General features: G+C 40.6%; 1 protein-coding gene across 4 annotated transcripts in view; it reads left to right on the forward strand.

Moving 5' to 3' along the window:
* The window catches only part of MSI2 (musashi RNA binding protein 2), an 810,011-nt gene that overhangs the window by 360,637 nt on the left and 429,949 nt on the right, over positions 1–19,425 (forward strand). For all 4 annotated transcript variants that reach the window (XM_073664582.1, XM_073664585.1, XM_073664583.1 and 1 more), the window contains exon 7: positions 18,392–18,440. In XM_073664582.1, coding sequence (XP_073520683.1) covers positions 18,392–18,440 — 49 coding nt within the window. The remainder of the gene's footprint in view (positions 1–18,391; positions 18,441–19,425) is intronic.

The raw sequence follows: 19,425 nt of genomic DNA on the forward strand, positions 1-19,425 counted from the left end.
AAGTAGCTGTCGGGCACAGACTAGCACTGCCCTCTTGATGGAAATAACAGAATGAGCAGGAAATTTAAGTAATAAAATATATGTCATACCAAATAGTTTCCCAGAAAACTATATATCAATCTCCTCAGTTCCTCTTGCCCTGCCTGCAGATTTGCCTGCATTCTCAGTGTGACCGCTTCCCTTTAATGTACTGTACAGTGGTATCTAAGAGTAATATCGCTCCTGATTGAGGACAGGCTGCTTCTGTTACACTATATTGCTCTGGATTCTGCTGACAGGCTTATTGTGAACTTCTATATTGTTGCAGTTATTAATATACAAGTGTAGGTTATCAGAAGAAAACGAAGTTCTTATTCTTGGTTTGTCACTTTTCACTGGTGTTAATTATGTAGTGCGTTGGATCTTGTGAGTCTGGGTTCCTATGTGTAGTCTAGTCGGTGAGTTTGGTAAGCTATATAGGTATTATTTTGATATAAGTAACTGTGAAATAAATTATAGTTGTTATGTCTATACTGTTTTTTTCACATAGTAACCCCCTGGTACTATCCACCATATATTTATGGCCGTGCCACCAAGAGGGTACCACAGTCTGCTTAGGATCACTGTGACCACCAGATTTGGAGATTACTCCATTCCCAGCCATTTAACCCCCTCCTGCCTGTTAGTACCAATAAAATACTACAGCTCTCAGTACAAGCTCTGACGTAGAGATCGAAACATTAGGGCTCTCCGACTATAGCAGCCATAGATTTCTGCAGGACCACTTGCAGTGTGTGGTTAGTGGTGCACAAAATGAATAGAGATCCACAGAACCCAGTGTGCAAAGTGATCTTATAAATGATACTAACCAGCTGAGTCATATCAGCAGTCCTGATTATGCTCCTTGCTCCTGCTGGGAAATACCACTGGAATAGTTTTTTTTTTTTTTGCATTTATCATTCCGTTTTTTCAAAGGGCTCTAGGAAAACAGATTGTGTCCTCTACCAGTCAGGCCTGCTAATCACTGGATCATGTTACTCATGTCTGAAGTGGGTGGTAGAATATCCCTGAGTGAGTACAGCTCAAGGGCACATTAACCCTTCTCTTACATTTATTTCCATTCTTTCTAAAGTCCTTTCTAGTCATTATTATCATGTTATTAAGGTCAGGATGGACAACCTGTGCAGAAGTTTACCAGAATACAATTACCACTTTACTATAATAAAGGCTGTGTACCCACGATGCGTTTTTTAAGCGTTTCCGCAGTGGCAAAAAGCTGCAGAAACGCTTAAAAAACGCTTGGTAGAAGGCCTGCCATGTTCCCCAATGATAATCCGCATGTGCTGTGCACATGCTGTGGAAATTTCCGCTGCGGGTTATCATTGCGGAAAAAAACGCAGCACTACCAATTATTTTGCAGAAGCGCTGCGTTTTCGCCGCCATTGACTTGCATTGGAACGCTTGGATTCCGCATCACTGGATCTGTACATGCAGAATCCATGCGTTTCAATGTGCGGATGGTACCCGGGTGTGGAGGAGAGGAGACTCTCCTCCGGACCAAGGTACCATAGAAACTGAAAAAAAAAGAATAAAATAAAAATAAATATTATATTTACCTTCTGATGGCCCGCGGTGCGCTTCACTTGCCGGCAGATCGCGGTAGACTGAAGGGCCTGCGCTGTCATAGTCATGTTACGGCAGGTCCTTAAGTGTAGCGTACCGCGAGCTGCCGGCAAGCCAGGACAGAGCGAAGCAAGACTGTGGGGGCCATCGGAAGGTAAGTATAGATTTATTTTTTTATTTATTACCATTCTTTAAGGTCACACTATATAAATACATGCCGGTTGTCCATCTCTGCTGATCAGTCCCTTGAAAAATTCCAGCATTCTACTGGTTTGAACTCTCCTAACTGTTGAAGATTGTGAGGGACCTGAGTTGTCATATTGTATTATGTATAAATAAAACCTACTGTTTAGTCATGTACATATGTATGGGGGAACTATTTCTATTATATTTCCTCCCATACACCTGCCCGTAGGTTCTCTGACTCTGCTGGAGTCGATCTGGCTTCCTTAGACCCTGACAAGGTCTACTCGTGCACATCCACGTCTTCAGGCCATTAGTGCTCAGGCAGCCTTCCCTTGGGACACCACACAGTTGCTAGAAGCTGCCGCTCACCTTCCTCTTTTACAGTGCATGCAATAGGAATACATTTTGCTGATTTTGCTGCTTGCTTGAAGTCCGGACGTATTTGCTGTGTTGGCAGCCAGTGTGCTGACTGCTTGCCTCGCTGTTGGCTTATGACTTAAAAGAGCTTGTGACGCCTCGACACGCCATCCTACATCTGGCTAGAAGAGTAAAATGGGTTTTATTATATCCATGGGAAAGAACACTAGGTCACAAAAATAGATATGATAAATAAGCACAATGATTTATCGCCGTACCTAGTGACCCATGAGTTATTGAGATATGAGCGGCATCTATGCTTTGTGACGGACGCACAACCGTTCCCAAACTAAGTGTTTTGTGAGATCTTGACAAGCACTGTTGTACGACAATCCCGAATTTATGTCTACGTATATCCGAGCTCTATATGAAATTGATAGTAGTATATATGAGTCTCTAACCGTGTTAACTCTTTATTGCTCGTCTTGGGTTAAGTAATTGTTGCTTAGTCACCCTCTTTGGAATCCAGTGCTGTCTGGGAGTAGATAGACATTTGCAGAGGCGCGTAACTGCTCTCATTTTCTGTAAGCGTTGCTTGCTCTTTCCAGGAGTAGTTCTGCTCATGGACACTTAATGCATGACATGACAGCATTTTCTGCAACTTTGTTGCGTCTAACAAGCTGCTTTCTGCTTCAATAATTAGTAGATGAAGTAGGTGGGAGTTTTCTCCATGTGCCCGGGGGTGTTCTTACTCCTGACATCAAGGCATTTGGAGTGGAGCATCCCTGTGAGCTCCTGGGCGTTTTCCTAGTGAATGAACAGTACTTTAAAGGTATTATCCAAACAAACCTTACATCGAAAATAAGATTAAAGCATTTTCTGTTTTTATGCTTGTAATCTCGACCCCAGGCAGGAACCGGGAAGACTGATTTCTCAGACAGTTTGCGGTGCTGGAAGCATTTGTCTTTGTTAATTTACATGGATAGCAGTGGTAAATCTGAAAGAGCACGCTGGTGGATTTGAGATTTCACTGCCGTATTTCCAATAATAGCACCTGACAGTTTACCAGCAGCTAAAGTAGATTTTCTTTTCACAGAGCCAAATATTGTGTGTGAGATGTGCAACCTGTATAAATAACTTGCAGAGTTAGGCCATAGTACTCTCATTTGAGAGAAAATGACTTGACGAGGGTGGGAAGGACGTAGCCTGCATCAATCAGGGCACACATTTGTCATGCTCCATGTCACCCTGCCCTCATCTGCCGCCTTATTATTTAAGACTGTCTCCTGACAATACAAGATACTGTATATATTCTGTTTATCTTCCTTATAAAATAGTCTTTGCTGCAGTATTTCCTGTTTTTGCACAATAAAGTTGAGAATAATCGAACGCTGTTTTACAAAATTCAAATAAAAACCACTTTCTTAAGGAATTGACTGACCACCCAATAAATATTATCTTTCAGTGATACATTCCAGTATTTTCCTGCCTTTCTGTGCTTTATATATCTTCTTCAATTTACCTGCAAATCATTGAGATGATAATGTTTTCACATGGTTGGTTATTTTATAATCCCAGACCACCAACTTTAACTAAAACGTACAAAATAGTAACAGCTAGGATCCTTTAGAAGGACTGCAGAAAAATGATCTTCAGCCATGCTCAGTCAGCAAATAACTTTTGACTTCCTTATTCATAGTTTATTAATCCCAGTGAGTGCTCATTCAAAAACCAACCAAAATTGCTAACTTTTCCTGCATTCTTGCTGTACTTCTGAGGCAGATGAACTTTCACGAAATCTATTTTTACTTACATTAGGAATTGAAACATTTTGTGTTTTTTTTTTTTGTGTATGTGTCCAAAAGTGAAAAAAAATATGCAGTAGAAGTAAAGGTTTATTTAGATGGGACAATTTCAGTTCATTAAAGGGAATATACCAGCAGTTATAGAGCAGCATTATGTAGGGGCAGAGACCCTGACTCCATTAATGTGCCACTTACTGGGATGCATGCTGTCATTTTGTTACAAGCACTGTTTTTTTCTGCTGCAGATATAGCAGTTCTCTGAATGAACTCCACTCACACCTCTGAGGCAGCTTTCTGTGCCCACTTTACATTGACAGCTGCTAATCAGTGGTGGGGGCGAGGGTTATACAGAGCAGTTGACTAGGCAGCACAAGACTCCTAGTCCTGTACTGATAATCTCTTGCTGATAAAACACTGATTTTAGTGAAACAACACAGCCTAGTAAGTGACACATCACTGGAATAGTAATAATAATTTTTATTTTTATAGCGCCAACATATTCTTCAGCACTTTACAATTTTAGGCTCTTAGCCCCTACATCAGTCTCCTCTCAGATTACATAGCAAAGCCTGCTGACAGATTTCCTTTAAGCAGTTCTTATCTATATACAAGTTAAATCTCTCTGTTCACTGGGCTGCTTATACAGGTCAACAAAAACTGCATGGGGTAGAACAATTCTATCTCAATATTGCATTATCTTGCCATCAGCACATCCCCTTTTTATACAGGACAGTGTGCTGCCAATAAAGATTGTTTACGTCGTCCTAATCTATCTAATCACCTGACTAATGAGCATCTTGCTCTTTCGCTATTTATAGTTTAATCTAAATGGGCCTTAAAGATGAACACTTCACTACTGTGGTGTGTATGGATTGCTGACAGTATGATGATATCCTATAGTGAGATCAGATTTATAACCAGGGCTGTGGAGTCGGAGTCTGTTTCAGGGAAATTGAGGAGTCTGAGGTTTGGCTTACCGACTCCACAGCTCTGGTTATAGCTAGGTTTTTCTTCACCTAGAACAAATATCACGGTTATTTCACAGCATCACTATCTAAATGCGCTTGCCATGGCTGAAAGGCTTGTTCCCCTTCCAGTTCCCCCAAATACACCACTCAGTTATAAGTCTAGAACAAAGAAATTTCAAGCTACTCTTTTATATTCTGTTCATTGTTAGGGTGCTTTCACATAGCGTTCTGCGTCCTCGTCGGGGCATACGTCCTAAATTCCCCACAAAATGGGGTCAGGAGGTATGCTCCGACGGGGGTTATAGACTGCAATGGTGACGGCAGTGCGAACGTTCGCTCTGCCGTGCACTTTTTTCGGGAGTTCACTCTGCCGTCACCATTGCAGTCTATCGCCCCTGTCAGAGCATACGTCCAGACTCCATTTTGCCGGTAATTTAGGACGTATGCCCCGACGGGGAGACAGAACGCAATGTGAAAGCACCCTTAGAATGGAATGGGGTTTGGGAGGCTATGTATGTCACATTGTCATTTCTGCTTCATGTATGAATCTTCTCGGACCAGCATATTTCACAACTTGAGTCTCCAAAGAGTTCTATGGGTACCAAAATAAAGTTCAGGGGAACAGGGAGGAGAAATTTGTTTTTTTTTTGGCTAAGCTTGGGGTAATTATTATTCAAAAATATGTTTCTTTTACAGCAATGAAATGATACGTTTTATTTTAAAATTTAGTTTAAACTTGTATGAACCACAAATTCTCTTCTGAGCCCAGAGCTGTGTCTGGGCTCAGAAGAGAATTTGTGGTTCATACAGTGCTTGTGCTCGAGTATAAGCCAGTTCTTCTACCTCTTGATGTGAGTGATAGATGGCTGGTCACAGAACCCAGGCCCATTGTTACTAAGCAGTGGATACAACATATCAAAAAATACTAAAAAGTTTAGTTACCCTTTAAAACCCCAAGTTTGCCTGGGGCGGACATACCATTGGTGCAACCTGTGCTCCTGCACAAGGTCCCAAGAGGTAAGGGGGTCACTTCTAACTCCACAGCACCAAGTAGCTTTTTGACACAGAGGGGCCCATATACGGTTCTTGTACAAGGGCCCTCTTCTGTCCGTGTCCGCCACTGGAGTTTGAAGATCATTCATGGAACATGGACACATGTATAGTCTGAGTAAATTAAAGAATAGGGCTACAACAATTTTTGCAGGAATTGTTGGGAAAGTAGAACCACTAAATAAAACACACTAACTACAGTAGCCGAATGCTTAAGTTACAAATAATATCTGCATCGATATATTTAGTAAAATTATTGAGTCAGTGCTGAGAATCTTGCATGCTAAAAGGTTTAATAACTAATAAACTCCACAAGCTACTTTGAATAATATGTTTCTGTAGGAAGCCGAAATCAGCTGCTTTTGTCTCGTTTTCCATCTGGTGTGAACTGGTCTTTCTAATTTATGCTGCGCACAGGAACTGTTAGGATTATTAAAAGTTTTGGCTTCTTTAGGTTTATATCTTTCACTGTCAGGTGATGATTACAGATGTGTTTTCTAGCTGCTTCCTTCTAATGTGTTCACAGTTTTGGGGTTGCACTATTAACCCTACTAGTGCAGAAATTTCTCCCTTGTAAACTTGGGCGCTGATTCATCCAAGACTGGCGTTTTTCACGCTAATCTTGATGAACAGTGTGCTGGAGTAAGATTTAATAAATTCATCAGGAGTCGTGCACCTCTTAATGAATGTGGCGCATCTTTCAGCTGCCGTGCATCCAGTAAGGAAATGGAGTACATTTCTGTCGTCATTTGAGGCATAAATTATGATGAATTTGTAGGCTGCACTTTTCAAAAATATGGCGGCGCTGGCCGGGACTGACAGAAGAAAAGTCTCTAAATTTTCATTACATTTTTGTGCCTTTTTTTTATAGTTTTACACCAGAATTCTGGTGAAAATTGTATGATGAATTGGGGCCTTGGTATTTTGTGCTTTTTGGCTATGAGCAGGTTAACTCAGGTTGTAATTGGCTATTTTTATTTTTTACATTTTTTTTTTTAGCCCATCTAATATTTAGGATGAATTCAAGAATACACTTGTGTTGCCTGGGACTGGTTATGGTCAATTTGTAATGTTTAAACTATTCATACTAAGTCTTTGTCTTTAGAGGATCCTAATTACTTCTGATTAATGCATGCCGTAAGCTGACTTGAGCATTGGAGACTCATCCATAGTATTTGCAGCGATATATAGGACAGAGGACTTGGACTGCTGCAGGCTGCTTCCTGGAGGCACTCTTCATCTCTTGCCATGTTAAGAAGGCAACATAACCCAGCATAAAACAAATAATGGCATGTCTCAGGACTCCTCTAGGTAGATGATTTCTTAGAATCCCATCATTTCACTATAAAACACATGAATAGTCTGTTTTGATTAAATTTCCATGTTTTTCTAAACTAGATTACGAAATATTATAATTCCAAAATTACTACAGCTACAGGTCTTGCTTCCAGCGTGGAGACCCTCCATTTCTTAAGTGATTCTTGGTTCTCAATTTTTTCTTCTACAGGAAGGAGCTTCTGATTTATGTGAGGACATACTATATTGAGGTTCACTTTAAATGTAATATTACTGCCCAAGATACAGACTCAATAACACACCTCTAATTTTCAGGAGAACGTCTCATATTGAGGTGCACTTTTAAATGTACACTGTGTTCCAAATTATTATGCAAAAAGTATTTAGGAGTGATAAGGTAAGAATTTTTTTGTTTGTCAGTTAAACTCATTGATGGTGATGTGTGTCAGGGCTCTTTATATCACTGTAGCAATTGCAGACACCTGTGCTAATTAGTTTGGCAGGTGTGTCCAATGAAAGGCAAGACTACTTAAGAAGGCTGTCCCACATTATTAAGCAGCCTACATTTTCTGCCAAAATGGGAAAGAAAAAGGATGTGTCGGCTGCTGAGAAGCAACAAATTGTGGAGTGTTTAGGTCAAGGCATGACTACAATCAACATTGCCAAGACACTTCATCGTGATCATCGCACAATCAAGAAGTATGTAGCTTATTCACAGTACACACGTGTGCTTGCTGATGAGGGAAAATTGAGGACTGTTTCCTACAGGCAATTGCGTCAGGTTAAAAGAGCAGCGGCAAATAAGCCTTGTCATAGCAGCAGACAAGGTTTTGAAGGTGCTGGTGCCTCCAACGTCCCCCGAACAACAAGATGCAGGGTCCTTCAGAGGTTTGCAGCTGTGCGTAAGCCATCCTGTCGACCTCCTCTATCCACTGCACACAAGCAGAAACGGCTCCAGTGGGCCCAACAATACATGAAGACTGACTTCAAAACTGTTTTGTTCACTGATGAGTGCCGTGCAACGCTCGATGGTCCAGATGGATGGAGTGGAGGATGGCTGGTTGATGGACACCCCATGCAAACACGGCTACAGCGCCAACAAGGAGGAGGTGGAGTAATGTTTTGGGCTGGAATCATGGGGAGAGAGATTGTCGGCCCCTTTAGGATCCCTGAAGGGGTAAAGATGAACTCCATAATGTATGTTGAGTTTCTCAAACAGCACTTTCTGCCATGGTTCAAGAAGAAGAACAGTGTATTCCGCAGCAAGATCATTTTCATGCATGATAATGCCCCGTCTCATGCTGCACATAACACATCTGCATCTCTGGCTGCTATGGGCATAAAAGGGGACAAACTTATGGTGTGGCCCCCATGCTCCCCTGACCTAAACCCCATTGAGAACCTCTGGAGCATCATCAAAAGGAGTGTCTATGATGACGGGAGGCAGTTCACATCTTAGCAACAGCTCTGGGAGGGTATTCTGTCCTCATGCAAAACAATTGAAGCAGAAACCATCCAAAACCTGACAAATTCAATGGACGAGAGAGTTCAGAAGCTCCTTTCGAACAAGGGGTCCTATGTGCAAATGTAACATCACCTAGAATAAAGTTTTTGAGTTGAAAACTGTTTGATTTCAGTTTGTAATAACCTGCTAATGTTTATAATTTCAAAAATGACCATTTTTTTGTTCTTTATTAAAATGAAAAGGTTGAAAACTCTGCTGTGCATAATAATTTGGAACATGCATTTTGAGTGCAGTTTGAGTGTTTTATTTTTTTTTTAAATATACTGTTATCATAGGCAGTTTGTACAAAAACCTTTCAATTGTACTCTATTTGACTGGAAAATTACAATGACTGCAATTCATATAGGTAATTTGGGAAAATCTGAGAAAATATTATTTGCATAATAATTTGAAACACAGTGTAGTATAACTTTTTGCAACAAATATACCCCAGTTCAAGTACATGCAATCCATGTTGCCAAAGTCGTGTTTTTGGAGCGATTATCTTTCCAAGACACCTTCTCAACATGAAGTTCAGGGTTGCCACCTTGATATTTTACTTTTTCTGGACAGGTTATCAAAAAATCATGGACAGTCAACTTTTTTTCTGGGCACATTGAAAAAACCAAAATAAATCTTTATAAGTGTTGCATGTCTACAGCCCATAATTCTGACATGAAGATATTATCTGCATTCACTGTGAACTGTAAGATGATAATGTCAGTCATAAAAAAATCTGAACAAGCTTCTCTAGTATACAAAAAATACGGATGCATCAATTTTTTTTACAGACAGGGGAAAAAAGTTCTTTATTTTTATGGACTGTCCAGGAATTTCTGGCGCTTGGAAAACCTAATGAAGTTGGCGTTGCCATCAGCTGATCAGAATGGGTTTAGTATTCTCTAACGGCTAATGGTTTGTTCTATGAGACCAAAATGTCATAAAGACCACTAGAGGGCAGCATGGAGTCAATCAACACAGGCAAGTTCAGAAAACTTTGTTTCTTAAAGGGGTTGACCGCTACTAGGACAACCCCTTCTCAATCTGAATGTTTACCCCAACTAAAATGAAATCAGTTACACTCCCCTCTGGTGTTGGCACCGTTTCAGTGGTGTCTGCACTCGCATTTCTGGGCCTCACATGAGGTTGCTATGTCACTTGAGCGCGGTGCCCAGTTAGCGCAGGCGTCCCTTTTGCCGGATTCTGATGTGTAAACAATCAAAAGGAAAGGGGCAGCCAGCCGCAGCTCGGACTTCCTCTTGATTACTTATAAGTCCGAAGGCGGGAACACTGACGCCAGTGTTGATTGGGCTTAGGAATCACGTGAGCACCAGGAACTTACGGTAAGTGCCCGACATCGCAGGAACCGGAGGTGGGAAGTGGACCAGTAGTTCTAGTAGTGGACAACCCCTTTAAACCTGCAATACATAGAAAGTCATGTTGCATATGCATATATTTTCCTACCAGACTAATTTTCTTATGGTATTTGTATATGATCAGGTTACTATGCATAATGTCAGATAGGAAGTTTTGCTGCGTGTTGGGACCTAAAAATATACTTCACATAGAGGCTTTCTTTTTGTTTTTGGAAAAAAAAATGATGTGGAAAAGATAAGAAGAGATAACATTTTGCTTAGGCATAGATACACAGCCATGGGCCTTGACTAGTTTCTCTTCGGTGAAGTCTCACACGAGCTTTCCCTTTGATTCACCGAGAAGCGTGAGAGCTGAGCTGCGCATGCAGGGATTGTATTTTTTCCCTTTCACTCTATTCCGCTTCTTTGTGTGGCGCGGGGATTCTAGTTTCAGTCCTTGCTGCTCTGCCAGTACATTGATAGGTTTTCTGAATCAAGAAGAAAAGACTATCCATACTCCATTAAAAAGCCTTTCCTTTCCAACCTTATGTTTTCTCTCTTTTAACAATTTCATCTGTATGTTGTTATACTAAGCTTCAGAATACAGTTTTTTTTTCTTAGGCAATCAATCTAATTTCACCTTTGTATACAGTCAGGTGGTGGAGGGTATTGTATGACCTCGCTTTAGAAGAATAAAACCCCTTCTTCCACGTACAATGCCTGCCCTGAAGGAGATGGGTGGAGAAAATCTAGAACTCAAGCAGAAAATTTGTGCTCAATGAGTGGAGAAAATAAAATGTATCAGGGCAAAGAATAAGGAAATTGACTGAGTAAGCAATGGCTTCTTCCGCCATGTATCTTATTACAGACTTCAGATTTTATGGAGACTTGTATGTTTTTAAAAAGTGATTGAAGGTAGAAACATTTTCATTACATTCTGTTTTATCTATTTGGAAATAAAATAATCATACATTAAGGGTATGTTCACATGTGCAGTAATTTGGTCAGAAAAATCTGTTCTGGATTTTTCTGCAGATTTTATGGCAAAATATGTAAAAGTTTCATTTTGTCACAATTTTTACAGATTACACATGCTAAATTGATGAAATCTGCAGAAACAATTGACTAGCAGCGGATTTAAAAGCTGTGACACATCTCCATTTTTGCAATGATTTTTTTTCTTTTCAGTCTGTGATTGAGATTTCACTTTTCTGCTGCTGTAATTGACTGCTGATTACATCTTCTTCCTTTTAGGGCTCATACAAAAAGACATGTTGTTGGTCCGAATACCATCCAAAAACCATCCGATTTAACTCGGACTAGTGGGATTCTGTGGGTCCGTCCACATGTCAGATTTTGGACAGAGTTTGTCTTAGGAATGAATCGCAGCATGGTTGAGTTGCATCCATTATTCAGATCGCTCTCGGCCATAAAGTCAAAAAGTCTGTGGAAACCATCAGACTGCACTCAGATGAAAACCGCACCGCATTCAGATATCAAGGACCAACAGAATGGAGCGATGGAGAAATTTTTCTTTTCAATCTTCTCCACATCTGAGAAAATTGGAGAACACACTATGCTCACACTCTGATTAGAGTGTGATTAGCATAATCAATCCAATTCACTAGGATGAGCGAAAGTACGGTGGTGGGATTCTAGGCCTAGAATGAAGTGTCCTCCACCCACGTAGCGTTTTTTCAGCGATTTTTCATCCATAGAAAGCAATGAGTAAGTGCAAAGAAATGTTGCCAGCAGTTTTTCCAGGTAGAGCAGTATGTGAAACCCATTTATTTTTGTGATTTTTTTCCCATGTTTAAATCTAAATGTCTTGGTACCCTCACATGAGTATGGCAGTTAGGATTAGCACAGATTAAATTAGCGATATAAGGTAAAGTAAAATAAGCCTGAGCATCTCAATGGCCGACCAATGTGTAAAAGTAAAGAATGTCTGACCAATGTGTCAAATTGAACAATGGCTGACCAATGTGTGAAAATAAACAAGGTCGTCCAACTCAATGCTCTGCCAATGTCTAAAGCCCCCGTCTCACATAGCGAGATCGCTAGCGAGATCGCTGCTGTGTCACGGTTTTGGTGACGCAACAGCGACCTCACCAGCGATGTCGCTATGTGTGACACTTTGCAGCGATCAGGCCCCTGCTGTGAGGTCGCTGATCACTGCAAAGTGTCCTGGACCATTTTTTGGTCTTTGCCCTCCCGCTGGTCAGCACACATCGCTGTGTGTGACCAGCGGGAGCAGTGATCAGGCTGGTAACCATGGTAAACATCTTGTTACTAGGGGCACACGCGCACCTAGTAACCCGTTGTTTATCATGGTTACGAGCCTGCTAAAGTGAGCGGTAACCTCCCGCTCACTGTAGCCGAGTGGTAACCATGGTAAACATCGGGTTACTAGGTGCGCGTGTGCCCCTAGTAACCCGATGTTTACCATGGTTACCAGCCTGCTCCTGCTTCAGCAGCAGGCTGGTAACCAGGAGCAGGACATCGTGGAAAAATTCTTTCCACGATGTCGCTGCTCCCCTGATCGTTGGTGAGCCTGCCTGTTTGACAGCTCACCAGCGACCACATAGCGACGCGGCAACGATCCCTGACAGGTCATATCGTTGTCGGGATCGTTGCAGCATCGCTAAGTGTGCCGGGGCCTTTAGGCAAACTATGCCAGACCAATTCAACTCCCTTGCTTTTCATGAACTCATATGAACTTTTTTGTTCAGAATAGTCACTATATTTTCAGACATATAAACTTTTTCCACTAAATAATTTGATCAAATTGCCCTTTTTACCCAAAAATGTTTTATGGTGACACCAATGTCTTGCATTGGTGGCCTAACATATTGCATTGTTCATACTTGTATGGTGGAAGCAAAGCTGAACTTTTGAGGTCCTGAAAAACGCAGCAAGAAAAGCTGCAAAAAAGCCAGAAAAAACAGCTTTTTACTGCCAACAGATTGGGTTGTGGATGCAGAAAATAAGCAGCAAAAAAGCAACAGTGTGAACATAGCCGTATTGTAATCTTATAAACATAGGTGCAGTACACGGAGTGTATGATAACAACAGACTTAAAAGGATAATTCACTACTTCAACACTAATCCTTTCATGTATTAATATTTAAAGGAAATGTGTCTTCTGAGAATAACCTTCTGTTTAAATCAAGCTTTTGTGCTACATGTATTTAAAAAATATATATATATATTTTTGTAGCACGACCTATATAAACAAAATTAGTAATTTTGCAATTATCACACTGTCTACTTGAAATGTTTTTGACTCCTAATACTTCCTTTGTTTTTTAGGAAGCGTTTTAAACATTCATTATTATTATTATTAGAGGGCGGATTACAATGGCTAACACTAGATCCACCATTCACCATAAATTATACCATAGCTCCCCCACCCTTCACAATGACCTTTTTACATGCTCATTAGATGCGTCAATATGAAAGATATGGTCTATTGCTGTTAATGTACACGTGAATTTCCTAAAAGATCAGGAAGTATATAATAGCCGCAATGGCCAGTGTGAAAATTTAAAGATTTCTGATTTTTTAACACAGATTGTGATGTGAAGAAAAAAACATTGACAAACCTTTGTTTTAAAATAAATTTAACAATAAAAATCTTATTTAAACTGTTTAACTGTTTATCATTTTCTGTTGATGCTCTTCCTTTTAAATTTTGGAAAGATTTTTTTTTTTTTTAAGTAGAATTTAGTTTGTCTGAAAAAAAAAACAACTTTAAATGTATTAATAATGCAAGTAGCTCATTCTGGATACATTAATTGTCCTAAAAAACAGGGCTGTGGAGTCGGCGCCCATTTTGGTGGAGTCTGTATAAAATGGACCGACTCCAACTCCTAAAATATATAATAAATTGGGTACAATAGTTCAATGCAGTTTGTGGAGAATATTTTTTTCATAAGAATTTGGGAAAGTTATGAAATGTCCTATAAATGTCTGTCCTATTCCTGATCTAAGGGTCTAGACTTTTAGCTGAGATGAATCTGAGCTACAGTAAATTTATCACTTAAACATGAGCCATGTATGAGGGAGTCGGAGTCGTGTAGTCGGTGTCGGGAAAATTGAGGAGCCGGAGTCGGAGGTTTGGCTTACCGACTCCACAGCCCTGCTACAAAAAAAAAAAAAAAGCTACAGCCGAGAACATAGCTGCTATAGGACTTCAAATGGGGCACACTAAGTTAGCTCTAGCTTATGGGTATGTTAGTGCGCCATATTGCTGCGTACCATATAAGTGGCAGAAGAGACCATGGTGTAGTTGCCCCCTTTGGTTTTGGGAGTGTGTGAAGCTACTGTAGCGGCCATGTATAGGCTTGAACAGTCTCTGAAAGGCAGCAGTCCTGACTGAATTGTAAGTGAAGTTCTCTGCCATGCTGATGGCTCATGATCATATTTCTAGGTAGAATGTGTGGTTTAGAAAAAATGTCAGTAGATGGAACAGAAACCAATTTCAAGTACACTATCTCTTTATGTCTCCAGTTTCATTAATAATCCCTCCATCGTCCTGAGTTTCATGTAAACATTGTTTTTGGTGCAGAGGTTACTCCGGAGCTAAATATATCCAAGGACATGTTTTATTAAAAATGAGAGATCAGCAAAGGGCACACACTAAGTTCTTTTGTATGAGAATAATAAATTGGTTTAATTATAAATTCTCCTTGTTTCATGGTTCTGATCCAAGGATTGTGGCCAAACTCAGGGGAGCATTCCAGGAGGGTTAGTGTAATTATAGAGACCAACAAGCCTGAAAAAATCCTGGTATTAGCTCAGCTATAGGACCCGCTTCAGCAGTTCAGCAGCTTCAACCAGAGTTGATCTGAAGCCCAAGCGATACAGTCCTCTTCCCAGATACACCAATTGGAAAATTGCAAAATGCCCAGCTGGTGGAGAGCTCATGCCAACTTTCCTGTGGATGCTCACATTTTATCATGCTGCTTTGCTAGAAGCTTAATCTTAGAGGATGAAAATAAACATTTTGTGGGTGCAACGGAAATGTAAAACGTTTGAATGGTACAGGTGCTACGAATCTGACCGAGAGCTCATACATCTCATCTTCACATTATTTTTATTAATCCGTGACCATCTTTAGATTGCAGTGTTGCTTTGCCATCTTGGAAGTTGAAATAAAGGAAATGAAACCTAATAAAGAGTAGAGCTTACATGTGTCACCTGCACATCCCCTGGCAGATCACATATGATACCTGAGTGCATCACAGCACGTTGTGCCACAGAACAAGATCAGATCTGCTACATCACTTTTCTAAGTGGTGCAGCAGAGTACTGTAAAATCCTATAATCATAGTTATTTTTATCCTCAATTTCTTTCAACATCATACCATTTGCATCATTGACTCCAAGACTATATTATGCTTATGCTTTCCTTACCCAGTACAATAGAGAGAGGTTGCCATCGGTATAACACATAACTTTGCTATAACTCTTTTGTCTCTTAAAGGGAATCTGTGAGCAGGTTTCATCCCCACAAATATGAGGCTCTTTCAAAGACAAGTCCTGCAATACCTTTACACGACCAGTCCATTCCATTGTTACTGAGAAATCAGAGTTTTAATTATTATGCAAATGAAGCTGGAGGGCTATGGTAGATCTGAAGCCTCTGTCACTCCAGCTCTATTCCCCGCCCACCACAGCCTCCTCTTGATTGGCTGACTGCTCCTTTGTCTGAAGTCAAACAGCATAGAGTCTGTCAGTCATGTGGGATGAGGCGGCTCTGGGTGGGGCAAAGAGCTAGATGACCGAGGCTTTAAATCTAGCATAGTCCTTCAGCGTCATTTGCATATCAATTCAAATGCTCATTTCTCAGTAATGGAGGAACGGAGTGATTATGTAAAGGTTTTTGTCTTTAAAGAGCTTTATATGCACTTATAAATATGGTAGTTGTTTTTTTTGTTGTTTTTTTTTGGGAGGGGGGTGATAAGTGAAATCCTGCTGACATTGCATTTAAGCTGGATTTTAAATACCTGGAAGAAAAACAACACACAGAAAGAAGGCAGCCATATTTATCAACACAGAGACACAATATTAATGCATTTCAGAATGCAGCAGGCCCCCTACGATGGTAAAGGCGGAGGCAGCACAAGTGCAAAATACTGATGAAACAATGGTTTGCTGCCATAAGACACAATAGATTTCCCAAATATTAAAAAAAATTGGGCCCCCTGGAATAAAGAATTCGCAACACCATTCACCTAGTCCCCTATAATCACAATTTTTTAAAAAAAAAATCAGTATGCGAAATCCTCAGGTAGCTGATAAGGATTCCTCCTTTGCAATGGGAGAATTAACAATTGCAAAAGAAATGTAGGCTTGGATTACAAGAGTTTCTTTTATTAAATGTAGAATTTTTAAAAAACTTAATACACAATATATTAACTAATAATTATTGGTGGATATAAAGTTGGTATAAATTAATTTTCTTTAGTTAATAATAGGTAATAGAATGTTTATACCTGTTTAAACAGATCAATATATATATTTTTTGTTGAGAAAATGGACTATACAGCATTTACTCCTGTTTTTATCCTAGATTTGGATATACCTATTTACCCTTCTAATCCCCCCTCCTTAATAAAATTTGCTGTTGTCCTTCTTGCCGTTCTGCCTATCTCTCCCATTACAATAAATAATATGTCTTAAGTATAGTGAATTATTAATAGAAGATATACCGTATTTTTCGGACTATTAGACGCACTGGACCATAAGACGCGCCCAGGTTTTAGAGGTGGAAAATAGGGAAAGAAAAACTTTTGAAACATTCTGCCCGTGGATTGTGACAGCTGATACATTCTGCCTGATCCACAGGCAGCATGTATCAGACACTGGATGTACGATGTAAGGCTGATACGGTATGTTTCCATCTGAAATGCTGCGGCAGAGGAAAACATGCCGTACTTTGGCTTCTCCTCTCCTCTTGTCAATGACTGACTTGTCTGTAACTATACACACATGCAAGAAGAAAACTGTCACTCAATGGGAGCAGATGGGGAGAAGTCGCTGGGGGCCCACCTGTCTGCCTAGTCTCCAGTGCGGCTCGGTCCCGGTGGCTTTTAAAGTACCGTACTGTACCGTGTGTTTTTCCTTGAAATGCCGAAAAATGTACATGGCTGAAGTAATACTGTAGTATGCTGCCTGATCCACTGTCGGCTTGTATCACCATACGTGACTAAAGTCATACAGCCAGTACATATGTCCTCTTTAAAATCCCACAGGTATTGTGGTTGCCTTTCAGGGGAGCTATAACTCCCAGCATATCCTGCAGCTCCTATGGCATGCTGGGAGTTTTAGTTCCCCACATTTATGTCATGTGTTTGCCCTGAGAACTATAGCTCCCAGCATGTCCCTCAGCTCTTATGCCATGCTGGGAGCTATAGTTCACCACCAGGAGTGGTACAGTGTTTAATGACATGTGCTTTTTCACTTTACTTTATAGTTTATTTCTAGGTTATAATGCTTGCCTTTCATTCTGGGTGATAGGCAGGGAGCGAGGTCACACTGGCTGGGGGCTGTGGCAGCGGAGGGGGCTGGGGCGGCGATGGAGCGATGTTACCCAGTGGGCGCCGCCATGAATTCATTTTGTCCGTGCTAGATATCAGGAGGTGGGTGGTCTCCCGTCCAGATCGTGCGCTTCAGTGACGTTACAAAGAGGCAGGGCCGGGGCAACACAGAACAGTACAGCGCGCAGTCATCCCTGGCCCTGCCTCTTAGTAACATCACTGCAGCGCGTGATCTGGACGGGAGACAGCCCACCTCCTGATGTCTAGCGCGGCCATGGTGAATTCATGGCGGCGCCCACTGGGTAACACCGTTCCGTCACCGCCCCAGCTGCCACAGCCCCCTCCGCTGCATCTGCTGCTGCCGCAGCCCCGGCCGCCCCCACATCACAAAATGGTACATTTGGACCATAAGACACAACCCCTTTTCCTCCCTAAATTTGGGGGTAAAAAAGTGCATCTTATGGTCCAAAAAACATGGCTCTTTAAAAGATAGAAGTGATGAGCCACATGCTCAGTTTGTTATTGTTAAAAAAAAAAAGTGTTTTTTGAAAAATAAATAAAAAATCTATTGGAAAAAAAGGTATAGTATGCCGTAACCATATATGTGATGAACTGGTCAGTAATGGTGTATAAAGGCACAGTAACTTTATCTTTGTAAGTTTTAATATTGTGTGCTTGTTGTTAGTTTCTTCTAAGCATTCTTCTTTTTTCCATTTTTCTGTAGGTTGAGGATGCCATGTTGATGTTTGACAAAACAACCAACAGACATAGAGGTAAGATGTTATTTCACCATGGTTTTATCATGGCTTTATTCACTAGTAAGCTACGGTTGTCAGAAGACTCATGATGTAAAATATCTGGTCACTGGGTTACATACATGTGAAAAGTAGACTAAGTTGGGAGTTGTGTATTGGTTTGGTGTTCATGATGCGTTTGTTCACACAGTTTTAGAATGGACGGCCAGAAATCAGTTTTGTGATTATTGGCCCCCTCTGTTAAAGAAAGACAGGGCACCGCTGAGATGGATTTTTTTGTACCTGACGTAGGTATGCATGATTTTATGAGTCTTGGAGGAGGGTATGAATTATCAATGTGCAGGGGCTAGCGGCAGGGACAATTATATCACAATGGTATCCTGGTTGTGGATGTTCTTAAATCGTTGTCAACATAGTGTTTTTTCATTCCCTTGGGTATGTCCAAATGATAACTGTATGCAAGGTGTTTTTCTAGATATTCTCATCTGATCCATTTACTAGTATACTACTTGATATCAATAGGAGGACACAGTCACAGTTTAATTTCCAATTTTTCCATGAATTATAGAAATGATATGGGATTATTTTGTTCTTGCCGTCAGAAATACTGCAACAACAATGGAAACTTTACAGATCCCATTCGAAATAGAAAAAAGGGGTTTCAGGGTAATACAGCTCCCAGTTTAGCAGCTTGTTGGTTGGAAGGTCTGGAGCTATAGTCTTGTTGTACGGAAGCTACTGGACCAAGGAACATTGCTGGTAAATCCAATAGGTAGGTAAAATTACAGTGCCTGGTGTAAAATATTCAATTTTTTATTCAGTCATGATTAAAAACACACATACATCCATGTGGTCAGAAGCATACTCTATGCATTTTGAGTGTGTCCACCCCTAGTCATAGTTCATAACTAAAGGCCCTCCCTCATCCACATTGAACTTAAAGGGGTTTTCCAACAAACGAAAGTTAATTTTAAAAATTGTCTGTGTCTGACCGTGTTTGGAA

This window comes from Phyllobates terribilis, unplaced genomic scaffold, assembly GCF_046119375.1.
Source record: "Phyllobates terribilis strain yellow unplaced genomic scaffold, ASM4611937v1 Scaffold_2__4_contigs__length_985480577, whole genome shotgun sequence".
Lineage (NCBI taxonomy): Eukaryota > Metazoa > Chordata > Amphibia > Anura > Dendrobatidae > Phyllobates > Phyllobates terribilis.